We start from the raw sequence: 22,786 nt of genomic DNA, 5'->3' as shown, positions 1-22,786 counted from the left end.
TCCTCTCGCAGTCTCCTCCTCCTCCTCTTCTCGGTTGTCTCCTACTTCTCACCCTGGCCCGGCCGCCTCCCGCCCGGCTGTGGGGGTGCGGGGTGTGTGTGTTTCTGGGGATGCCCATGCCCACCACCAGCTCCCGCACGGCTGGGTCTTCCCGACGGGCGAGCCACGCTTCTGCCTCCGGGCGGCTGGGGGCCGTGGGAGCCGGGGCCTCTCGTCCTTTCCGTCCAGGTTCCTCTCTCAGTGGCGGACCCTGCCCGGCCACAAACCGGGTGCCTTCTGCCTCCCTTGCTGCGATGTTGTGGTCCTTTTGCCCTTTACGCTTTCTAATGAAGATGAAGTAAGGCGGCTGCTGCCGTTGCTGCTCGTTGTGGACCCTGCAGAAATATTCAATTTATCTTGGCTTAAAGAAAATTAAGACCGCTTTAAAAGGACATCATCACTAGCTCTGCCGCCCTTGGGGACCGATCTGCACGTTGCCAGGACCTTGCTGTCCCTAACTACGGGATTTTTTTTGGGGGGGGGGAGAGTGTGACGGTGGTTGGTGTTGGGTTTTTGTGACTCTATATATTTTTTGTTTGTTTTTGTTTGTTTTGGGTTTTTTTGTTTTGTTCTGAGGAAGAAGAGGAAGGTGCTAGTAGATATATTTGACAAAAGCAAAACCTTTTGGACTCTTCACTTCGAATTGATAGTTGTAGTTACACTTGTAATCTGTCTCTCTGCTGATTCATCTCACGTTAAGGGAGAGACTTTTAAGTCCCTTTTCACTCCTTTCCCTGTCCCCTCTGCTCATTTTTCTCTGCACAACAGCAGGGAGGTTAGCAACCCTCGCCTGAATATAGAATAGCCTGGCAGCCGGGGACCTGGACATCGCGTGTCTTCCCTCTTGCTCTGTGTGACAGTTGCAAACACACTCATGGCTGTTCAGATTCAAGGAGTATCTTGTATTTCTGTCTGTGTTAGTGGCAGTGAAATATTTTCTTCACAGTGTCATCCCCTCAGTTGATTTTTTTTCCCCTAGTTGTTTGTTCATGTGTTTGGCTCTCTTTAAGTTTAACCCTATTTGAAGTGTCTAACTTCAGGCCCTTTAACACTCACTTTTACCAGAATATTAAGCATCCCTTGAACTATGCAAAAATTCCTAAAATTGCAGATATTGTGAGCAGATGGCATAGAAAGAATTGCCTGACTGTCAGAAAGGGGAACAGAGAGAGAAGGAGAAGGGAGAGATAAAAAAATAACCAAAACAAAAAAACCCCAAGAAACTAGCCAGACATCAAATGACAGATTGAAGCATTTTGCTGTTGTAAATGCTGGCATTACATGTTACAGTAATTATATGCTCTGGGCTACTGTTAGTATTTGTCTGCTGGATAGTAACCTGAACTTATGAAGTGAATAGAGTTGTTTTTTGGATAATAGTAATATTTATAGCTAAGATTATTCACAGCAGATGTCCTATGCGTATAAGCATTACTAAATATGCTTTTAACTTTCCGGCCTGCAGTGTTAAAGCCTATGTACATTGTGAAGAGAGAATTTTTCTTTTTAAAATGAGGTTTACTAAGCAAAGTTCAGAACTAAAATCTAGAGCAAATAAAGGCCATCACAAGTGTTATAAAGAGAAATGAGGTTGTATTTTAACTGCATGTAGAAGCAAAGAAAATGCGTACTTACTATCAAAATTGCGTTATAGTTATCATATTCTGACAAGTCAAAGTATGCATTTAATATTTTTGTAGTTTATTACCTCTAAGTCTTCTGTTGCTTTTATCTTAAAATCTGCCAACTAGGATTTAAATATCTGAACATCACCCTGTGAATATACAAATTATGTTAAATATAATGTATCTGTACCATAGGAAACATTGTTCTCTAGGAATGAACAGTTTTTGTATTTTAATTTTAGGGTGAAAACTATGCATTATTTTGGTTACTTCAATGAGCAGGCTAAGTGTTGTGTATTTATATAAATTTATATATGAAAATATTATTTTCTATGATAAAATCCAATATGTAGTTTAAGCTGATTAAGGGAAACCTTAGTCCCATATCCATCACTTGGTATTGCTTGCTATTTCTTTTGGTGCATAAATATTTTGAAGGGATGCCATACTTCCAGAATTTTTGTTCAGTATAGCTTTACAAATTAGATAAAAAAGACCTAATTCCTCCTGAAGTTAACTGCATGTGTCAATAATGCTTGAAGAGATTATTTCTTCCACTCCACAGTGTATACTATTTGATAGAATTAGATCTTGGTAAGGGTTTTTCAGAATAGGAGTAAATTTATTTTCTTACATGCAGCTGTAACTACAACACTTACAACCTCTTTTAAAAAGCATCCTTTCAACATAACCCTGTTGGCATTGATGTTACTTTACTTTTACTTTACTGTCTCTTTCCATAAATATATACAGGGAGATGAACTTTATTTAATCCATGGAATGAGGAAGGTTGAATCTGAGCCCGAAATATCATTATTCTCCCTTGAGTGAGTCTTAAAACATATAACAGTTAAGGTGAATAGTTTTGCTCTTAATTGTGATAGTGTCTGCACATAGGTAAGAGGAAAAGCAAGTCAAAGTTCGCAGCAATTTAAAACTCTTCGTGTATGAAAGAACAAATTCTTTGATTCAGACAGATTTGATCAGAAAATCACCCAGATATATGGAGATTGTGTGGGTGTAAGCAAGTAATGTTTGGGCCTATGTGCTTTGAAGATGGTTCTTTTATTAAAATCTTTAGAGGAGGATATATAAAGTAGGCATATAAGGTACAGATTGGGAATTAAAGGAAAGACCTGGGTTTCAGTTTGGTTTTTGGTTTATGTTTTGTTTTGCTTTTTTTGCTTGTTTGTTTGTTTGTTTGTTTTTTAAAAAATCAATCAGTGCCACCACATATGCTAATTCAGTAAGGGTTTTTCATGGACATCTGCCCTTCATTAGAACAGTTTGAGAAGTCATGACAGCTGTAACAGTGGGCTTGTAATTCCTCATCTGTCGGCATATTGTTGTACTATTTAAAATGAAGGAAGAAATTAAAATAGCTAACTAGTATCAGAAGTGTGCAAATAAAGTGTTAACTTGACTTCTGAAATATACTGAGATTTCTTGCTTCTTGTGTTCTCTGACAGCTTTGTTGCTTCATATTGCCTGAATGAAATTTGTCAGGAAAAAGCTTCCTTATGTCCTCTACCAGTGTGCTTACCGCTCTAGAAGTGTACCGTTTCAGTAAATATAAACAGTCCTGTGTTAGTGCTTTTTGGTTCTGTGACTGTTTCCATCGAGCATGCCAAGATGTAGATTTTGTAATGTGGAAACCCACAGTAAAGACTTGGAATGAGCCCACAGATTTGTTTCATATGGGATAACAGAGAGTGTTAATACAGTAATAACTCTCAGTTCTTAACAAACTATGCTATATTTGAACCGGTGGCATAGTGATGAGATAGCTAGTGCATGGTGTTGCTGAGTGGTTGAAAAATATAATTCACAGTGAATGGTATTACACTTGCTGGATTATGTTTCCCACTTCGATAACTTCTGCTTTTATCATATATATATATATATATATATATATGTATATATAGGTGGGCTTGTGTGTGTATATATATATATATATATAGGTGGGCTTATATATATATCTATATAGAAAAGGTGGGCTTTTTTTGGAGGTGGTAGTTGTTGTTGTTTGGAGTTTGTGGGGTTTTTTGGCATAGGGTTTTAAATGACCAGCTCCTGAATTATTGTCAAGATGCTTCTGGCAAAACTCTTCAGTGCTAAGATTACTGAAGTACTGTAACACAAGTGTTACATATTAAGACAAAGACATTATGTGTTCTTTCCTTAAGGCATGTAAGAAATACTGCCGGGCAGTTTCTTCTCAAAAAGCTAACTTCTGTTGTTTGTTTTTGTTCAGTGCAGCATCTGCCATGTCTACAGAGGGGCAGAGAGTGGATGATAGTCCAAGCACTAGTGGAGGCAGCTCTGATGGAGATCAGCGTGAAGGTGTTCAGCAGGAACAAGAAAGGGAGCAAGTTCAGCCCAAGAAAAAAGAGGGCAAAATATCAAGCAAAACAGCTGCTAAACTGTCAACTAGTGCTAAAAGGTACAATGTTCTTTTTGGGTTTTATTTTAATTTCTCTTTTTTTCAGCTGAGCATCAGATGTATGTATTGACTCAGTATATTAATTTTCTGATGATTTTATTATAACACTGCTGTATTAGTGTAATATTCTCTTGAGACTGGTCACAATAATGAGACCTGTATACTTTTTCCTTTTTTTGAGAGATTGACTCTTTCACATGGTTTTAATAGTCGCTTGCATGATAAAAGCTGACAATTTTTTATTGCTAGTAAAACTCAGACAGTTTTGTAGCCTTATAAAATATATCTCTGTATGTGTATGTATGACTGATGTTGAAACTTGTCAGTGTAACTTACAGTTAATTAACCATAAACATATCAGACAGTTCAGTAACTCAGCATGTTAGGACTACTGTAATACCTATTGTTGTGAAGTACTGCATTTTCTTTTCCCAGATGGTCAGGTCAGAAATATCTGAGTGAACAACAAATGCATGTTGGTTTCATTACTAAACTCTGATCTGTTTCATTACCCATTTATTTTCCTTCCCTTTTCTGCTTGAGAGGAAAGGTTGGTTTGTAGAATAGCTATTTAAATTATTCTATGTTATCATGTCCATCTTCAGATAACGGTTGTATTGCTTGGACCAGACAGAAGGAATTTACAGCTTAGTGTAGCTTCCTTAGTACACACAGGGTTGTTAGTCTAGGCAAATGGGATTATAGTGATTGAAGTAAAAAAGCACTCATAAAATAATCTGACAAGAGACCAATTCTGCAGACTGTCCTGATGCAGAATTCCCAGATCTTGTTTCTTTGCTAATCCAAGGCTGTATAAACTACAAGAAAAAACATTGGAATTATACCACTGTGGTGCTGTGGTAAAGGAGAAGCATTGAGCCCCTATTGCCATAATTTATAACATATGCATGTAGTCACAGTCCATAAACACCAGTATATAAACGTGTGTACATCCCTTCAGGATTCAAGTCTTTGTCTTGCCTTAATATGTCCCTTTTCTATAACATACTTTTCTGGACTGAAGTATCTTCTGTCTTTCCAGTGGAGTATCGTCATGCTTTTTTTCTGCTATAGATAACCTTCCTTACAGCTAGCCTTTTTTTCGTTTTTTTCTTCTCTGTAGAAATGCTTTCTTGACTCCCATTCCTACTAAGACACTATTAGGAATCATATCACTGATCATACCACTTACAGAAGGGCCAGCAAAAGTTGCCCATGTTTCCTTTTGTGACTAAAAGGAAAAAAACCCAAAACACCCACTCAGCTTTCACTGCAAACCATGGTGTTACTCATGTAGTTAATCCAGCCCGTATGGTTTCTGACCTTGTTCTCTTTTGTCTGCTTCCTGCTATTATTATTTTTTAAATATTAGAATTATTGGATTAGTGATGACTTTTAAGGTCATAAAAGATAGTTTTCAGTGTCTTTAGAAAGCAGTCTGTGTATTCTGAACTTTGTACAATGTCTGGTGTAATGATGCCGATGCCGCGATTCTGACAAGAGCTTGTGGACGCTATCCTATTAAAAAATTAATAATGATATGTCAGAAATTGGTCTATTAATCTTAGCTTTGTATCTTCAAAGCTTAGAGCTTTTATCAACATGCATTTTACAGTGATAAAATTACTTAAACCTTTTAAAGTTTAATCACATCTGCTTATGGTTCTGCTGAAACTAATTATGCCAGTTGCTGACATCAGTGCGTTTGCTAGTTAGACTCTAAAGCCAGTTTCATGTGCATTCTAATACTAATATATTTTAAAAATATACATTTAAGTATACATGTTAAAAGCTGACATGACCTACAATAGCTCTTTAGGTACGTACACAATAAATAATATTTCGAAAAAAATATATTTTATTTGTGCTGGTTGTCATAGCACTTTCTGGAAGGATCACAACAACATAGTTTTTCTAGTAACAGGGTTTTTTAACAGTATAATCTTTTTTGTTTTTAAGTATTCAGTTGTTTGTGTTAGATTTGGGATTGTACTTTCTTCATTCAGCCAGGTTTTTGTATTACAGGTTTTGTTTCTTTGCTTTTTAATTAAAATCAGTAGTGTCTCAAGAAAGGTAAATCAGGATTTAAAGCAGAGGATAAAAAGGAGTGGAGTATCATGGAGGAAGGAAAAATTTCTTAGAGTCCTCAATATGTGATAAGTATTACAGAAACTGTCTGTATAAAATATCTTCACAGTAATATTGTTAATTTTGTTCGTTAGAAGTGAAAAGTAGTGCAGGATTAAAAAGGCTGTACTCTGTTACCTTCAGTTAAAGGAGTCAACTCTGCTGAAATCAGTAAAACACTCAAACAACAGAGTGTAGTCAATTGTGGCTTTGGTCAAGATTCCTTAATTCCTGTTTAAAGCATAGAACACCAGTGAGTTAATGTAGCACTGGATCTAAAGTCACAGACTACAGACTTGATTCTAACCTGAGTTTGGAAATCACGTTTTCTTACTTGGTAAGCTTTTTCATGCATATGGAATTGTAGTCACAGTGGTTTTGGATTGCCTTATGATACCTCTTGTATATATTGATTTAGAATGAAAATTTGTGCATCTCTGTTTGGAAAAATTTTTGTTCTGCTTTTTATTTGTAGTTTTATGTAGTCAGATTTACAGAATTTTCAGTAGCATTAGGTTTTATAGAAATCAAGGTCTAGCAGTGTGCTGACTTTTGCTTGTGTAATCGTAAATCGCTACCATGTCTTATGTATGAATATACTGTTCGTGCAGCATAACTGCTTTCCAAAGTGATCTGATTACAGAGGCTATATGAAACCGCTCAAATTTCTATTTGAGTAAGATTTTTGGTTTCAAGATATGGAGTTTCTTCTGTTAGCATTGCTATAACTGGCATCAAGAATGCAGAATGCCATCACATGCTGTGCTTCTCTGTTAATACTTTTAGGAGTAGCTGATATACAGGTGTAATAGCTTACAGCATATGTCATGCAGTGTACTGGTCCTTCAATTTTCCTCACCCAGAGGGCATCACCTTAAATAGCAACCTTTCTTACCTAACATGTCAAGATTGAGAAACTCGTTGCATATCACAATTACAGTTTAGACACGGAATTGAATTGCTGTCCTTGAAAACAGCAGGCATCTTGTTACCTCTTAAGTAGCAAATCTTAGCATGACCTTTGGATTGAGAGAAGTGTAACCATTCTTGGCTGACGTAGCTCAACAAATAAATGTATTGTTTTGCTTGGCTCCTGAAGTTGCTGGTTGAAAATCTGTCAACCTTTGTGTCCAGTCCTGACATTTTTTAATAAATATCTGTGCCTACAATAAATTGTGAACTGTAAAACTTTAGTTGCAATCTTTTCCTTATTGAAAGAAGTTACAACCTTAAGGAGTAGCAAATCAGTAATAGATTAAATTTGTTCAAAATTCAACAAAGTAAAAATGAGCCTTTTTTCCCCTTCCCTTCCCTTCCCTTCCCTTCCCCCCTTTTTTTTTTTTTCTCTGAGGAGTTTATCACAGCACTATTTTCAAGGAATCTAGGAATGGTATTTAGAATGCTGAATATGACAGCAAAATACAGACTGCTTTTTCTTACAAGAAATATCCTTGTCATTTATCCATCTTTTAGTATGTGGGTGAGAATATTTCTTTTCCTCCAGTATGAAGCTAACCATCTTTAGATCAATTTCCTGCTCAGTCACAGTTTATTTAGTAGTGAAATATGTACCAGTGTCTGCTTTTCTAAGTATTTTCTAAGTAGCATATTCTTTGGTATAAGGTATTGAATCAGCTGGCTTTTATGGGTAAATAGGCATGTATTTTAGAAAAGTAGATGTGGTAAAAATCACTTATTTTCATATAATCCTTTATTTCTTTTCCAGTTAATCACACTGGGAAATCCTCTGGTTTTCACTTCTCTTAGCTTTAGAGAACTTTTAACTGTTTCATGAAGGAAACAACCGCAGTCCCCTTAGTCTTGGAACAGTAGTAAATATGTGTCTGTGAGAATTAATAATATTTGAAATCCAAAATGTACTTTCATGCTTCTGAATTTATGGGTAGATTAACGGTTGCACTTGTGCTGGAAGGCAACTATGTTTCTTCTCTTCTGATAGTAAAATGGAGGGGAAAAATATTTTTTTTATGTGTGTGTATGTATAGATGTATGTATATATGAGAGAGAGAAGTCAAAGGACTTCTCTAAGACCAAACAAAGAATATCAGATCTGACACTGCAAATTAAATGTCCTATGTGTGCAGCCCAGGGCATTGATTATTAGCCGAGGCTTCACCCCCTGCCATGACCCTACTTCCCAATACTTCCCTAAACCATTATGTCATTAGTTTAAATATAAACTGAATAGATATAATTATTTCAATTTAGAGTTCTTTTTCACTCTGACATAGTTAAACATAACTCTTATTGAGGCAAAAAATCCAGCAAGGACTCTGAAAAAAATGTTTTGTTACCAGAGGCCACATATCCTCACAGCAAATTCTCTGTGGTCAGTGAAGGAAATGAGGTACATCCTCTCCTATGGCAGATTCTGAGGGCAACTCAATGGAGATATGAAGCAAGTGCCAGAGCATGTGCAGACAAAGGCCAGCTTGCACATTGGAGGTCTCTATCAGTGCAAGGCTCTCTGGGATGCTGTCCGACAATTTAATTGTAACTTTGAATGCTGTGACATGTGAACAAGATATTGCATGTCAGCTGCTCTACAGAAACTGTTTATGAATAAGCTCTCAGCATGAATGCAAGGTAAATTAAGGTTGCAGCAAAGGGTTGTAAGGTGTATAAATTAGTTTGGGACACCACAGAGTAGGAGAATAAACATGGACAACTTGCTGAGGAGCAAAAGATGGACAGTATTGTATTAATGTGTTGTATCTTGTTTGTATAAAAATAATGATGAATGAAGCATCTCTTAGATGCTTGCAAGAGCAGTTAGGACTTTTGAACATTAATATGCAGTGCCATCTGATCAATTTTTATGGCTGGAAGCAGAAAGGTGTTTTGTCCTTGTTTGCTCAATCACAGAAAAGCTTGATAAAGGGCCATTTTAGCACTTGTGAAATTAGAAGTTAGAAATTTTGGGTTGAACTACAACAGATGGAAAAAATGAGAGACTCTTTTGTTTTCAGAATATAAGGAACATGGGTTAGGCTTTAGGAAGAAGAATATAAAGTTTTTGATCTAGGACTGAGGTTGTTGAAGTTGTCAATCCATTCTTGACGTGTCTCAGACTCATTGTAATGCAATGAAATATTAACTGTTCTTACTACTATATGTAAAGTAAAGGAATGATCTCTGACTATAAAAGTGCAATGCCATCATTCTGTAACTTCACAAAAGGCTGAAAAAACAGAACAACCCATAAAACGTGAAATTGAAGAATCTATGTTACCTAGATTTTCTGTGGTTTGAATTTGCGATAGTGTAATTTCAAAATCATGGCAGAAGTTTGTTGTATACAGAAGAAATATTTTAAGCATCTCCCACAGTTATAAAATCTCCCTTCTAAAAGGTGTGAATTGTTAGGATTGTTTAACTGGAATAAGTTTTTTAAAACAACATGTTTGTTGTGCTTAAACTTCACTAATTAAAAAATGTGGTGTATTTTCAGTGTTACTACAATGATTTGGTGCTTGATTAAGCAATCTGTGCCTGTATTTTTATAGGAAAGGTATGATATTTATTGGGGAAATTCTATGTACTGGAGATATAAATATTTCAATGAGTAGAAAAAGCAAGTAAAAGATCAAATTGCTCCCCCTCAACTGAAGTAACTGTGTGTGTGTGTAGGGTTGGGGTGGATAAAAGTTAGAAGAAAATCTAAGCATCTGGAAGAGTGTTTTTATCTTTGCGATTATATAATCTGATCTAATAAGTGATTATTACCTCTGCCTACAAATCTTGCCCACGTATGTCCTAATTATTTTAGAATATGAAAGATAAAGGCTGGAGTTTCTGGTTCAGGCCAATTCTTCTACTGCCATTGGTTCATTTATTCACTGTAGCTGTAAAATCAACTTATAGTAGCATAAGGGGAATTTTGATAGTGGCTGTGAGACTCCTTAACATGTAAGATTGTGTTTGGATCTTAAAGTTATATAGAGAATTAAACTGCTCATTTTTATGTTATATATGCCAATATACCTGAATGCTTATTTTGATAAGCCATTTTCTTTGCCTGTATTTATATGCAAAATGGGTAGCAATCATTTTTAACAAGGTATGTGTAAGTCAGGCCTGAACTTTTGGCTTATGGCTTCGGCATGTATTTCAGGAATTTGCGTGGTGTTATTGTGCAGGTTTTCTTTCTTAGCATAGGGAATAACAGGAATAACAATTTGCTGCTGTACATGAAATCTTGTGAAGGAGAAGGCAAGAAGAAAATACTCAGGGTATCTTGAATTGTTTTACTTTTTCTTCCTGCTTCTAAATGTTCATGTTTTTGCATTGAAGTAACCTATAAAAAAAGCCTTGGGCATAGTTTATAGGTAAGGTGACCATTACAGTCTTGCTTATGGCATCATACTTTGGGAACTGAAAACTCCTACAAGTTCCTTTGGGAACTCTGTAGACTCCCACTCTGTATAATTAAATTTCTTCAAAGGTCAAGATACTGGCTCTCATGCAGATGCTGGTGTAAGGGAAAAGAGCCCCTGTTGCCAGCTGTGGCAGAGATCAGGCATTCATGGACTTGGCTTGGAAGCATCAGCCTGGGAATATCCAGAAATCCTTAACAATGAAGTTGCTCTCCCTGCAGGAAGAACTCTGGCAGGATGCCTGTAATGTCTTTATTGGTGACCTGAAGGATATGGCAGAGTTCACTCTAAAGTTTTCAGACTACAGCAAGCTGGGGGGGGGAGCACTTGGTACATGCAGGAGCAATGCTGTGGCTCAGAGGGATCTCGCCAGGCTGCAGGAGAGGGTTGACAGAGAACTCATGAAATGAGGTCTCACCCCTTGTAATGATACATACTGGGGACCATCTCTACTGAGAAGGAGATGGGGACCCTGGCAGAAAACAAGCTTAGTGTGAGGCAGCAACAAAAGCTGACTGCCTCCTGGGATGTATCCCTCCTGGGATGCATAGTCCATAGGCAGATGGAAGAGATTTATCTCCCGTTACTCAGCTCTCATTAGACCGTACCTGGGATAACATTTACTTGATTTTGATCCCCCAGTAAAAAGAAGGCACATACCAGAGCAAGTCCAGCAGTACAACCCCAAGTTAGCCAGGGAGCTGGACCACCTCACATTGGGGGAGCCTGATAGCAGACCCACAGTACCTAGGAGGAGGTTATGAAGAAGACCAGCATGGGCTCATTTTGGGAGGGTGAGAGACAATTATTCTTGGAAGTTGGGAGGTTTTACCCTGCTAGTACGATATACATTAAGAAGCTAAATATTCTAGAGTGCAAGAGCTTATAAGACATACAGGCAGAGGAGAAATAGAGAAAGAGGATACATGAGACATTTAGTAATTGTGTAAGTGAGCAAAGGACCTGAGAACCCTGACCTATAGAAAAAGTGTGATTTTCTAGGTGGCTGCTCATGGCATTTGTCCCATATTGGAAATTCATTTCTCAGAAAAGATTTAACGTTTGCTTCCACATGTTCTTGTGCAGTTTCATGAAACCTTTTAGCATCAGCTTTTCATCAGAAATTTTAAGAATTATATTTTGTTCCTATTGATTGCTGTAGAAATGTTCATAAAGTTGAAAGAAACAGATTGCAAAAAAGTCCTGATAATATTTTTTTTTTCTCTTAAGAATTCAGAAGGAACTTGCAGAAATTACATTAGACCCTCCTCCAAACTGTAGGTAAGTTCACCTGGATTTTACTAATTTGGAATATGGAAATGAAATATATGGAATTATGGAAATTGCATAGGGGACTGGAGTAAATTTTAGCTATTCCTTTGTGCTGATTACTTAGTAATTTTGGAATAAAAACTGATAGATAATATGTTGCCTACATGTAAGGACATGTAGGCAACGTATGACATACTTCCCAGTAACCTAAGTAATGGTAAAAATGGGTGAACTCTGTGATGCATGAATATATACAGGGCAAAAATCAAATGACCCTTCATTTGAGGCATTAAATTGATAGCATTTTGTTTGATTCTGTAAAATGTAATCTTCGTGGAGGTTGCTTGGTATGTTTGATTCCTTTTTCTTGCAATTTGTTAAAACACTGTGAATATAAAGGAGAAAAGAATATGTTATAGGCACAAACTATGATTAATTTTCTGTGTTTGTGGTGATCAATTATGATGTTGGGTATAAACTTCCTGAAATAGAGTATCTAATCATATAGACTTTCTAATAATGTCGATGTGTTGGTTTGGTTTGGTTTTGGTGGGTTTTTCTTGGTCAGGTACATTTACTTTTGGTCTGTTTAAAATTGGCTTTGCAGTGAATGATGAGGTGCACCTAGAAACCCTCGCTGTCTGGTGGCAGGGGCTGTATGCAGTTGTTTTCAGATGGCTGTCTCGGGCTTCTTATCCGTCAGCTTGACATACGGTCAGTGTTGGAGCTGGGCCAGGGCTGCACAGTGCTGCTTAAAGGAGCCCCTGCCCCTGCACTTCTTGTGGTGGGAGGTTGGGCTTGGTGGAGAAAAATAGCTTCCACCCAGTCCCGCCAACCCATTTCAACTGATGTGGTTAGTAGATTTCGTTCTGTTAGTGCAGGAAAAAGAAATAGCTGTTTGCATGCAGCTTTTGTAATGAATCCCAGTATGTTTCAGTATCGAATTAACTAAGCAACTGGTAGTAAAAATGACAGTCAGCTTTATTGTTTTGGTCTCGTGACAAAAGTATGTGTGAGAAAATAGTCTAACAAGATTTGATGTGGTTGTGCTGGATCTCAAGATATATATAAGTCAAGTGGCTACATACTGAAACTCTACGTAGTGAAGTAGCCTTGCAGTAATACTGTTCAAGGAGTATTTCAGTCAATTAGGATCAACAGTTTTTTGCTAGATAAAACATTTTAATAGCTAAGCTGTTCTGTCATACTTATGACTGTGTGTGAGTCTTCAATCACATCAAAGCAGTTTCATATGGCAGGTTTTACTTCAGTGTTGATGACTGATGCCTATTAGTGGACTGATTGCTGAGATGAATATAAAACTTCAGTCTGTTGTAGAAGAATGCATGTCTTTGAACTGAGTGTAAAAGGCTTGCAGTTTTTACAGCAGTGTCATTTTTTTCTAGTTTTCTGAAGCCTTCTCTTTATAACAAAGCAGTTGTTTCAGTATACAAGATAGTGTTATATTTGATTTTCTTTTGCTAGCAAGTGTAAAGTGAGCATTGGCTGTCTTAGTGGAAAGCCCTTTGGTGACTTGCAATTTAAAAAAAAACAAGCGAGCTGGAGATTTCCTGGGTTTGTTGAATTATTTACACTAATGATAAAATAGCAATAAAGTGCACTGCGTGATGCTGTTTTGCAAAATCACAAAATTACATCTAACTTCATGTGTCCACTGCTTTAACACAGTTCTGAAGATGCAGAATTACTTCATGTTGTGATCTTGATAGATAACCATTAGTAACTTTACTATTATCAAATATGTTTTTATACTCAATACAGAATCACTTCATTTAGTTTTATGCTCTGTTGACATAGTCTAAACAGTGTTTTCATTTAAACTTCATCTATTTTCTATTATAGTTAAACATTACAAAATAAATACATCAGCCAGACATGATTCTTCAGATAATAATGAAGAAAGCTGAGCTATTGTACAGTATATCTTACCCTAAAGTATTGACACATTCTTTCTTGGGTTTAGTGAAATGTAGATCACTGTTATAAGACGTTATATTTTCTGTTAAAAAACCCAGCCATATTTTATAAATATAAATTCCTTACAGATGTTGGCCACTTGAAATGGTTGTGATTCCAGCTTACCTTCACTATGTGTACTGTTTTATATATAAAATAAACTAAGATTGGGCAATAGGAATGTGATAAATCCCCAAACTAAATGTCATAGAAGGCATGAAGAAAGCTTTATTATTCAAGAATACTATCTTAAGTAGTTACTTAGGAAGTTCTGATGGGCAGGATATGGAGCTGTATTGGAACTTGGGTGGAACATTGCAAGTAGGTTTGCAAGACTTTCCGTTAACTACAGCAGGCCAAAGCTTCAGGTTTTTCCCATTCAGGAAAAAAACCCAAAATGGAACAGTGTAGTACATCATCCTCAGCATCCCTCAATGGCATGTTGGCTACACAGTCGGTACAAGCTCCAAAGCAGTTGCAGCTTCCACTGCTGCAGCAACTGCAATCTTAACATTTCCCCTGCCTCATCCTCATGAAGAGAATAGGCTGTATAATCTTTGTGTTTGTCTGGAAGACAAAAAAAGTCTTGCTCACAAATGTGCCTTGTAATTGGCAGATTATCACTGCTGCGACTTGCAGCATCTTTCCAAAAATGTGGAAAGCTGTGGGTTTTAGAGTTCATAAAAAAAATCTGTCACTTTTGGCTTTAAAAGAAGATTTGGTGTTATAAGAAACTAAGAGTTGCCTGCCTCCCTAGGTATTCATATTCTGTAGTTTGGGTACTGGGTGATGGAAAGAGTCCTCTGGACTCCACAAACTTTGGCTTCTTCCTCAGGACTGAGAATGTATAATGTTCGAAGCATAAAAAAGCCAAGCTGAGGAGGGGAGTGTGGGAGTTGAGCAGTGTAATCATTGCTATTTTTGGAGGAAGGCATGTAATAAAAAAGCCTGTTATGCTTCACATTTAACAGAAAGAACTGGATAGTTTTCAGTATATGTTGTCCCATCCTTCCCCCCGTTTTACTTTTTTGTTGAGCTGAATTTACTGTCAAGGAGAGTCCTGAATGCGAAGGAGGTACATTTGTGTTTTAAATTTGCAGTATTGTGAAATTTCAGTTTGTCAGGAGACAATAGGCCTAAATTGTAGACATTTGCCACTCTTCTTTTTCCACCTCATTGAAATGCCAAAGCTTTATTACAAGAAATGTTGCACATACTATACCTCTGAGTAGTGCAGAGTATACCTTTTCTCTCAGGCGATAAAAACTTAATATTTAAGTATCATTTTCATATATGGCCTTGCGGAAAGCAGGGAATAGTTGGGAAATCTTGTAGCTAAAATAATGCCTTTTCAAACTTTCCCATATTTTGGACTGCCTCTTGTCCAAGACAATAGATGTCATAGAATACAACTTCTATTGTCAGCATTGTATACTGTTTCCCTTCTCACTGGCAAGAGAACAACATCTCTGTGGCAACTTATACCAATTGCTTACGTGGGAAAATAATATTTGGAAAGTATTTAATGTATTTTTAGCTTCTTTCAATGTGAACTTAACAGCTGGAAACAAGGAGAGCCAGCACAAAGTGAATAGCAACTCTCAGTGGACACCACTTGGAGCAACTGCTCAAAATTTTTCCTGTTAAGTCACTGATATTACCTGTCTTCCCCTTCATGTTTCCTTTTGATGTTCTTTAGTGTATTTTTCACCATTCTTCTATTTTCTGTGTATTTACTGCAATTTCCATTATGTTTTATATGTTTTATTTCTTTTTCCCTGTAGCAGTATAGGTAGTGCTTGAGGCTCAGATGTATACTGTAAAGGACTGTGCAACTTAGTTGGCAAATTGACTGGTTCTCATTCCAAAACCATCAGTTTAAAACCCTGCATGTAGTCTTATCTCTTCTATTAGTTTGAAATCATTACGTTAATTCCTTGCTTTTTAAACTATCTGCAAAATTGATAAGAACCCAAAATTGATCCTAGTATTTTGCTTGTCAAAACTAATCACACTGAAAATACTTAAAACACGCTTCTTTTTGGGGTGATGTAGTGAAGTGGAGTGGCAAAATATTCTATTTGGCTTAGGGAGAGTTCATTGTGCCTCGTGGATGTCTCCTGCTATTAATGACTGTATGGAGCCCAGCATTCCTGTTTAATATTGCTCTGACTGTTTTTGCTGAAATGCTGAGGCTGGATCTTCACAACTCAGAGACTACGTGAATTCTATCCATTTCAGTTATTGTTCTCAGAGCCACCTGTTTAAACTCCTACCTAGTGCTACTTAAAAGCTAAAGGGATGTCACAAGTATCAGGAGCAGAAAATGAATGTTAGCACAATATCCTGGGAAGACTGGGAGGCAGAAGGTAGTGAGCCTTGCTCTACAATGCAGAGAGAGAGAAGTTTAGGGACCTAGAGAAGCAGGTACAGCAAGTATTTGCTGTGCAGTTGTGCTCAGTGATTTTGATTGTTTGAGTTAGGGATGCATCAGTCTCTTGCCACAGACACGTGACTGCGATGCGTGTAATGCTAATGTGTGAGCAGGATGAAAACTGGAGTAACAAATGCTTTCTTTGAATGTTTTTTCTTACAAACATTTCCAGCCTGAATCCAGGCTGCATTTCCATTCCGTTATCCATGGAGTTTACCTTCTGCCTGTATAAGCTTACTTTTATAGGCTGCTGGTTCTCTATAACCTTCTAGAGAAAATGTGACACAGAACATTGTATATAATGTTGCCTACCCTCTTTAGAATTTACGGGAAATAACAAAATGTAATCAAAAAGATAAACATACAAGTGGTTGATATTAATGTGCAGGATACTGTTGGTTTTAAATCCACGAGGTATTAACAATTGAGGATAGGGATGAATGAAAAATCTATTTGAGTGCTCACTGTAACTACTTTGTTTTTAAATTTTGAGTCCCTTTGTGCTTCAAAAGAATCAAGAAACATGTCCCAAAAACATGCAAGTTAACGATCGCACTGGGATTATATTTTATCACTTGAGTTAACTTGCCTGTTTTTTATAACTAGTGGGGTTTTTTGCTTTATTACCTTGGGACCTTGAAGTACCTCAGATGAAAAATGTCAGGTTACTTTTTAATATGTAATCATTTCATTCCTTTAGTCATTTTCTTTTAAGTCAGTGCAGGACTGTCATTTGTGCTTTCAGGTCTGAAGCATGTAGCTGTATTAAAACATCTATTTAAAATTCCTGTTTATTTTCACTGTAAAAGTGACCTTTCAGTGTTCACAGAGAATCTTTCTTTAAAAAATAATGCACAGATGTTTCTTTTCATGGGTCTTCCATGTGTCAAGATGCAGTGTATTTGGAAGACCATCTAAAATATAACTGGTGTTTCTTCAGCGATCTGATATCTTTGAAAATATATGTTTGATTTGAAAAAATTAAATTAGAGAGCAATGAGCTTTTTGTTTGTTTGTTTGTTTTCATTGAATAAACTGAGTTCTGAATATCTGCTTGATTGCATTTCTGCTTGCGGTTGTGGGATGATTTTAGGATGATTAGATGCAACACTCAAAAGCTTCAGGATGTATTGTGGCTATTGGTGGCTTGAAACGTTAGCAACTTTCATGAAGACGAGAGGGGAAATAGAAAAAAGGCAGTAAAGGGAACCTGCTGCTGGCTGCTTGCCAGGTCTGGCAACTTCACTCAGTGATGAGGAAGTAAAGAACTGTCTGACAACATCCATTAATACCTCCCAGCATAACAATACCTCCACGCGATTTCTGCCAGTTCTCCCAGTTTTTGAATGATGACAACTTCTCTCCCAGGAGGAAAAGAAAAGAGAAACTAATATTAGAGAAGAATACGAATACTTTAGCAAGCATTGTGTGAGTGCAGATTTGGAAGGTCAGGGAGATGCCAGAGCACATCCCATGGCATAGTTGAAGCAGGGAAATGAGATTGGGGCATAAGGGGGGGTCATGATGATCACACATTCCTTGAAGCAGGAAAGGGCAGAAAAGTACTCAAAAAGCAGCCTGTGATGGACATGGAAGGGTTCCTTGATATTTGCAGTGTGCTTAGTGTGGAAGATAACTAAAGCTCTACTTTAAATTGTAAGTTGGGGGAGGTAGCGTGAAGAACTGTAACAAGGGTAAAATGAAACACTTTGATGCTTTTAGTGTGGGGAATTCTGAACAGAGAAATTCTCTTCCAGCAGTTTCATATTGAGTTGCAGCTGGTCTTTGTAAGTCAGTCTCCTAGGAAGTACAAGAGCAATCCCCAATGCTTTCAGCTCCAGAATTTTTCAGACCACCTTTCACAGACGTTTCTTTTGCCTTCTCCTAAGTAGCTAAACAAAGGTGGGTTTTTGGTTTGGGTTTTTTTGTGGGTTTTTTGGTTGTTTTTCCCCCCCTGTGAGCCACAATTTGGCTTATAATATAAAACTGATATTTATATGCATGTTTTTCCAATCTCCTCAGTACAGCCCTCATAAAACACACAGAAAGACCTTTTCCCACCACCAAAACCTAAAATAAGTGTGTAAAACAATCATTGCTTGCCATCAAGGGAAACAAAACTACCTTGGCTGAGACTTTACACCATTGTTAGGAGACTTCGCAGAGAAATATCTGAACATGTGGCTTTTAAATGTAGTTAGCTATTTCTGTCGGGCGCTTTTCCTATTTTTTTCCCCAAATATAGACTAATGTCTTGTATGAAAGCTATGTAAGGATCAATTTCTTTACAGAAATTTGATAGAGTGGAATTATTTGAAAGTGTGACTGTGGTAGGGACTGTTGCACTGAACAAGCAGTCACTGCCATTTCATGATAATCATGTAAAAAACATGCTTTTATTAGCAACTCATTACCCTTTAGTAATTTACTCATTATTGAATAAATGGGGGAAATGGAAGAAAATGGAAGATATTTTGTCTGTTGGTTGGAACTGACAGCATTACTGATAATGAAATATTTGTTTCCTTAAATAAATGGCACAATCTCAGAAGTGCCTAACACTGTAGTCTTCAGTACACTCACATTTGAGCAGAATTAGAACTCTGCGCTTCTCTGTAATATTTAAAAATTTCCTTTTTAAGAAAACTTTAAAAAAGCATATGACAAATTCATGTCATTTCCTGAGTGCTATTGTGTGCCTCTTATTCCTTCCAAAGTAAAAATAGTGTTTTTCCCTCTCCTTGGAAATCAATTAAAAAAAAAAATTAAAAAATAATCAGTCTTTCTCAGTTTCAATGCCACAATTGTACAGTTTTTTAACAGCTATTAAATTAGCACACTTTATTATTTTGGGGGGTTTGTTTGTTTGTTTTGGCTTTTTGTTGTTGTTGCTGGTTTTGTTTTGGGTTTTTTTTTTTTTGCTTAGGCATGACAGTCTAAGGCAACACTGTAATTTTTCTTTTATTCTTGGTATACATGGAATGTATACAGATTAACAATTAATAGTCTGAATGTAATGAAATTGTTTTCCAAAATCTCCTGGCAGAAAAGCTGCTATTTAAGACTAAAAAGTCATGAACTAGTACCAGAGCATGCTTTACAGCGTTTTGGAAACAAACTATGAAATTGATCTGGGTGCTGTTTTCTTGGTGTGCAATAAAACTTATTTATGCTGTAGTTACACATTTGCAGCTTTGTTACAAGCTTTTTGGGCTATCTAATTGGCTGCAGCTTTGAATCATATCATAAACATGCCAAATGTTGCTAATTACGATTAAGATATCTACTTGAAATAATCTTTGTTTTCATTTTTTTCTGACTTTTTTTTTTTTCACTTATTTACATGCCTTTAATTTTTCATTTTAACAGTTCTTGCAACACTTTAATTTATTTTTGTTTCAAGGCTGTGGAATTGGATTAAACAGGGTTTTTTAAATACTTCCATGTTTCTTGGAAAGAAGCCAGGTACTGTGTATTGGCTTAATAGAAACCATGCTTAGCAGTGCCTCACATATGGCAACTCGTGTTTGTGTGGTAAGGCATTATGTATTTTAAATATTACCTTTTATACGATAGTCAAATTTATGCCAGAATCTGAAGTTTCCTCTGATTAATGTTAACATTCTGGTTTTTTAGGGAGAAATATGTAATCAAATACATAATTCAGTATCTGCTCTGTACAAAAGCCACATTTATGTGGCCTTTATTAACTTGAGATACATACTGTGCCCAGAGGAGGCTATAGGTGAGTGATAGCATGCTTTTGTGATACTTGCAGCCTTTTAATGTTGTAAATATTGTGGAGATCAAGATGGTGATTCTGTAGCTACAACTGAAATGTAAGGGTTTGTGTTTAATTTAGTAGATTTTTATTTGAATAAGTGGTACACAGTGACAGCAATTACTCTTGAGTAACACTTGACACAACCAACAACTTAAAATTTCTCCATTTTTTTTCTGGTTTGGGTGTTGTTGTTAATGTTCCTTTTTTTAAATTATTTATATCTTACTGTAACTTTTATGGAATTTGGAGCTTAGTATAGAATTTAAGAATTTTAAAGCTTTTAAAGGCATTTGTTCTGGATTATCTGGCTGTAGACAATCTTTTTGTATAAAATTCAGTAGTGACTTCATAATGAAATTTCTTTATCAGAAAATAATATTATTGTTCAGTGGAGAAATAGTGAATAATTTCATTCTTTCAAAATGATTGCCTCATTTTTAGTACAGATTGGTTTTGGGGGAAGGAGGGCTTTTTATTTCTGCAAGATGAGCTGAAGTTCGATTTAACTTTTGTTTGGGAGGTATTGACAGTAATCACCACTGAATATAAACACCGTAAATCTAATAGAGATTTTTATGCTTTTTCTTATAACTTTAAAATTGCCAAAGGAAATTTTTTCTTTCTGTGACACCAGTGCAGTATTTTCTGCATGTATCAAAATTCTATGGGTAATGTGTGTTACCTGTAGTAATGGTAATGTTGTTACCTGTAGTAACAAACTGGATTTATTTTACATTTTAAAATGTTCTAATTCTAAAATGGCTTTTATTTTTAAGTGTTTTATTACACTAATTTATGGTTAGTCTGTTTACACATAAGAAGGCAGTATTTAGGACTTTGTACTTCTGAGCTAAATAGATTTGGGTTTTTAAAGATAATTATAGTATGCTTAAGATAACTATATGGTGTCAACTGTAAGGTCATTTTTACCATAGATGTGATTCAGAGAATTTTAAAATTCTGTACAGTCTCATTATTTGCTATCATAGGTAGCCTAAATAGGATAATTATATGTATTATCTATAAAATTAGGTATGTTATAACCTATGAAGAGAGGATGGATGGAATGTAATGCATTTAATTTTCAGAGAAGTTTATGACTGAAAAATTAGATGTCTGCCTATCACGCAATTTCAAAATTGTTGATATAAGTAATTGATTGCTAAGCTCATAGCTGTGGCATTTAGAGTTGCAAACCGGGGATTAAAAATAAAGTTTGAAATTTGGGGCTTGCAGCCAGGGTGGGTTCACAAGAATATTAGTTTCAGAACCACTGTGGTAAATGCAGCACTAGCTTTTGCAGTAACATGAACTAACTGTGGATGGGATTCATTAAGTGTTCTAGGTTAAGCTGTTGGCTGAAGTTAACTGGGCTTGAGTTTTGCACAGGAATTTTGCCTGAATCTCTAGTGTGAAAATGGACCATTCCCATTATTTCAGATTTTGTTGGATAGCTAGAAAAGCAGGGCATTCCTGACTGAACCATTTTTGGAAGTGTGTCTGGCTTTTGATTACTGGAGAAAAGTTAGCCTTTCTCCATTTTGTATTGAAGTAAGTTCATTTTTCTGCAGGGGACATCATGGGATACACTTGGGCTTGCTCATTCAAAATGCTTTGTGGGAGTGCACTTTTTAACACCACACCTCTCAGAGAACTGATATTGCTTCCTCGGTCAGAAACACAACTGTGGCTTCTTGTATCTCCTGCATACAATCTACATTACCTGCCAAAAACAATCCTCTGGAGTGAGTTTGTGCCACAGGTACAAAGACTGGGTTCTTAGTCTCCCTTTCCTGAGGTACTTGTATAAGATCTGCTGTAGTTTAGCTCAGAGAAAATAGTCAGCTCTTGCTGGGGGTAAAAACGCAACACCCAATGTGCCCTTCCACACAATTGTCTGTTTGTTTATTTGTGTTCTGTTACAGACAAAATAAGACCTGTCAGTCTATAAAAATATTTCTAAAAGAAGGCTTGCTTCACTGCCATGTCTTATTCACACCAATGTCCTGTCGGTAGCAGCAAGAACAGTAAAACACTTTGACACACAGTGTGCACATTACAAAAATGAAGTGTCATATGGCTGTAAACATTTTCACAGTCACTTGTCATGGTGTGTTTAAAAGTGGGAAGTTTTTAGGGAAGATGACTCAATTTTCTTCCTTCCCTGTGTGTCCGGGCTGCCTAGAAGGGAAGAAGCATCTACTTAATAGGCATTTCAATGGGCTGTTGTGGACAGAACTGCTGCAGTCCTGGTTATCTGAGTACATTCCTCACCACTCTATCAACACAGTGATTTAAGCATACATGTAAGAGGACTATTTTGAATTTTGATCCAGCGTTAGCAAAACTGGAGTCTTGGGGTTTGTTGTTGTTGGGTTTTTTTGTGCTTTTGTTTGTAAGCAGTAATCTTGGAAGAATAAGATCAAGCGATCACAAGTATCATTGGGATGGGAAACTGTCTAGCTGATAGGCATCACATAATCAACTTGAAAATCTCATTTGTGTCTGGAATTACTGGAGTGCAAATCAGATTTAAATTCACGATTCAAGTATAATGATCTCCTGCATCGCAAACCTCCCTAAGAGATATTTAATTAATAATGTATAGTAACTGTGAGTCTTTTGGTATACCTGTGTCACACATTTTCAGGTAGCCACAAATGCAGCCTCAAAAGCCAACAGTATGGT

General features: G+C 36.6%; 1 protein-coding gene across 1 annotated transcript in view; it reads left to right on the top strand.

Moving 5' to 3' along the window:
• Window positions 1-3,921: 3,921 nt before the first annotated feature.
• Window positions 3,922-22,786, top strand: part of LOC103757566 (ubiquitin-conjugating enzyme E2 E2) — a 199,790-nt gene continuing 180,925 nt past the window's right edge. The window contains exons 1-2 of the mRNA XM_029961952.1: window positions 3,922-4,107; window positions 11,862-11,912. Of these exons, the coding sequence (XP_029817812.1) occupies window positions 3,932-4,107; window positions 11,862-11,912 (227 nt within the window). The 5' untranslated portion in view covers window positions 3,922-3,931. The remainder of the gene's footprint in view (window positions 4,108-11,861; window positions 11,913-22,786) is intronic.

The sequence above is a fragment of the Manacus vitellinus genome, unplaced genomic scaffold (assembly GCF_001715985.3).
Source record: "Manacus vitellinus isolate BGI_N305 unplaced genomic scaffold, ASM171598v3 scaffold_3_pilon, whole genome shotgun sequence".
In the NCBI taxonomy this organism is placed as follows: Eukaryota; Metazoa; Chordata; class Aves; order Passeriformes; family Pipridae; genus Manacus; species Manacus vitellinus.
Note: the sequence above shows the minus strand (reverse complement) of the source record. Positions and strands in the feature narration are given on the sequence as shown.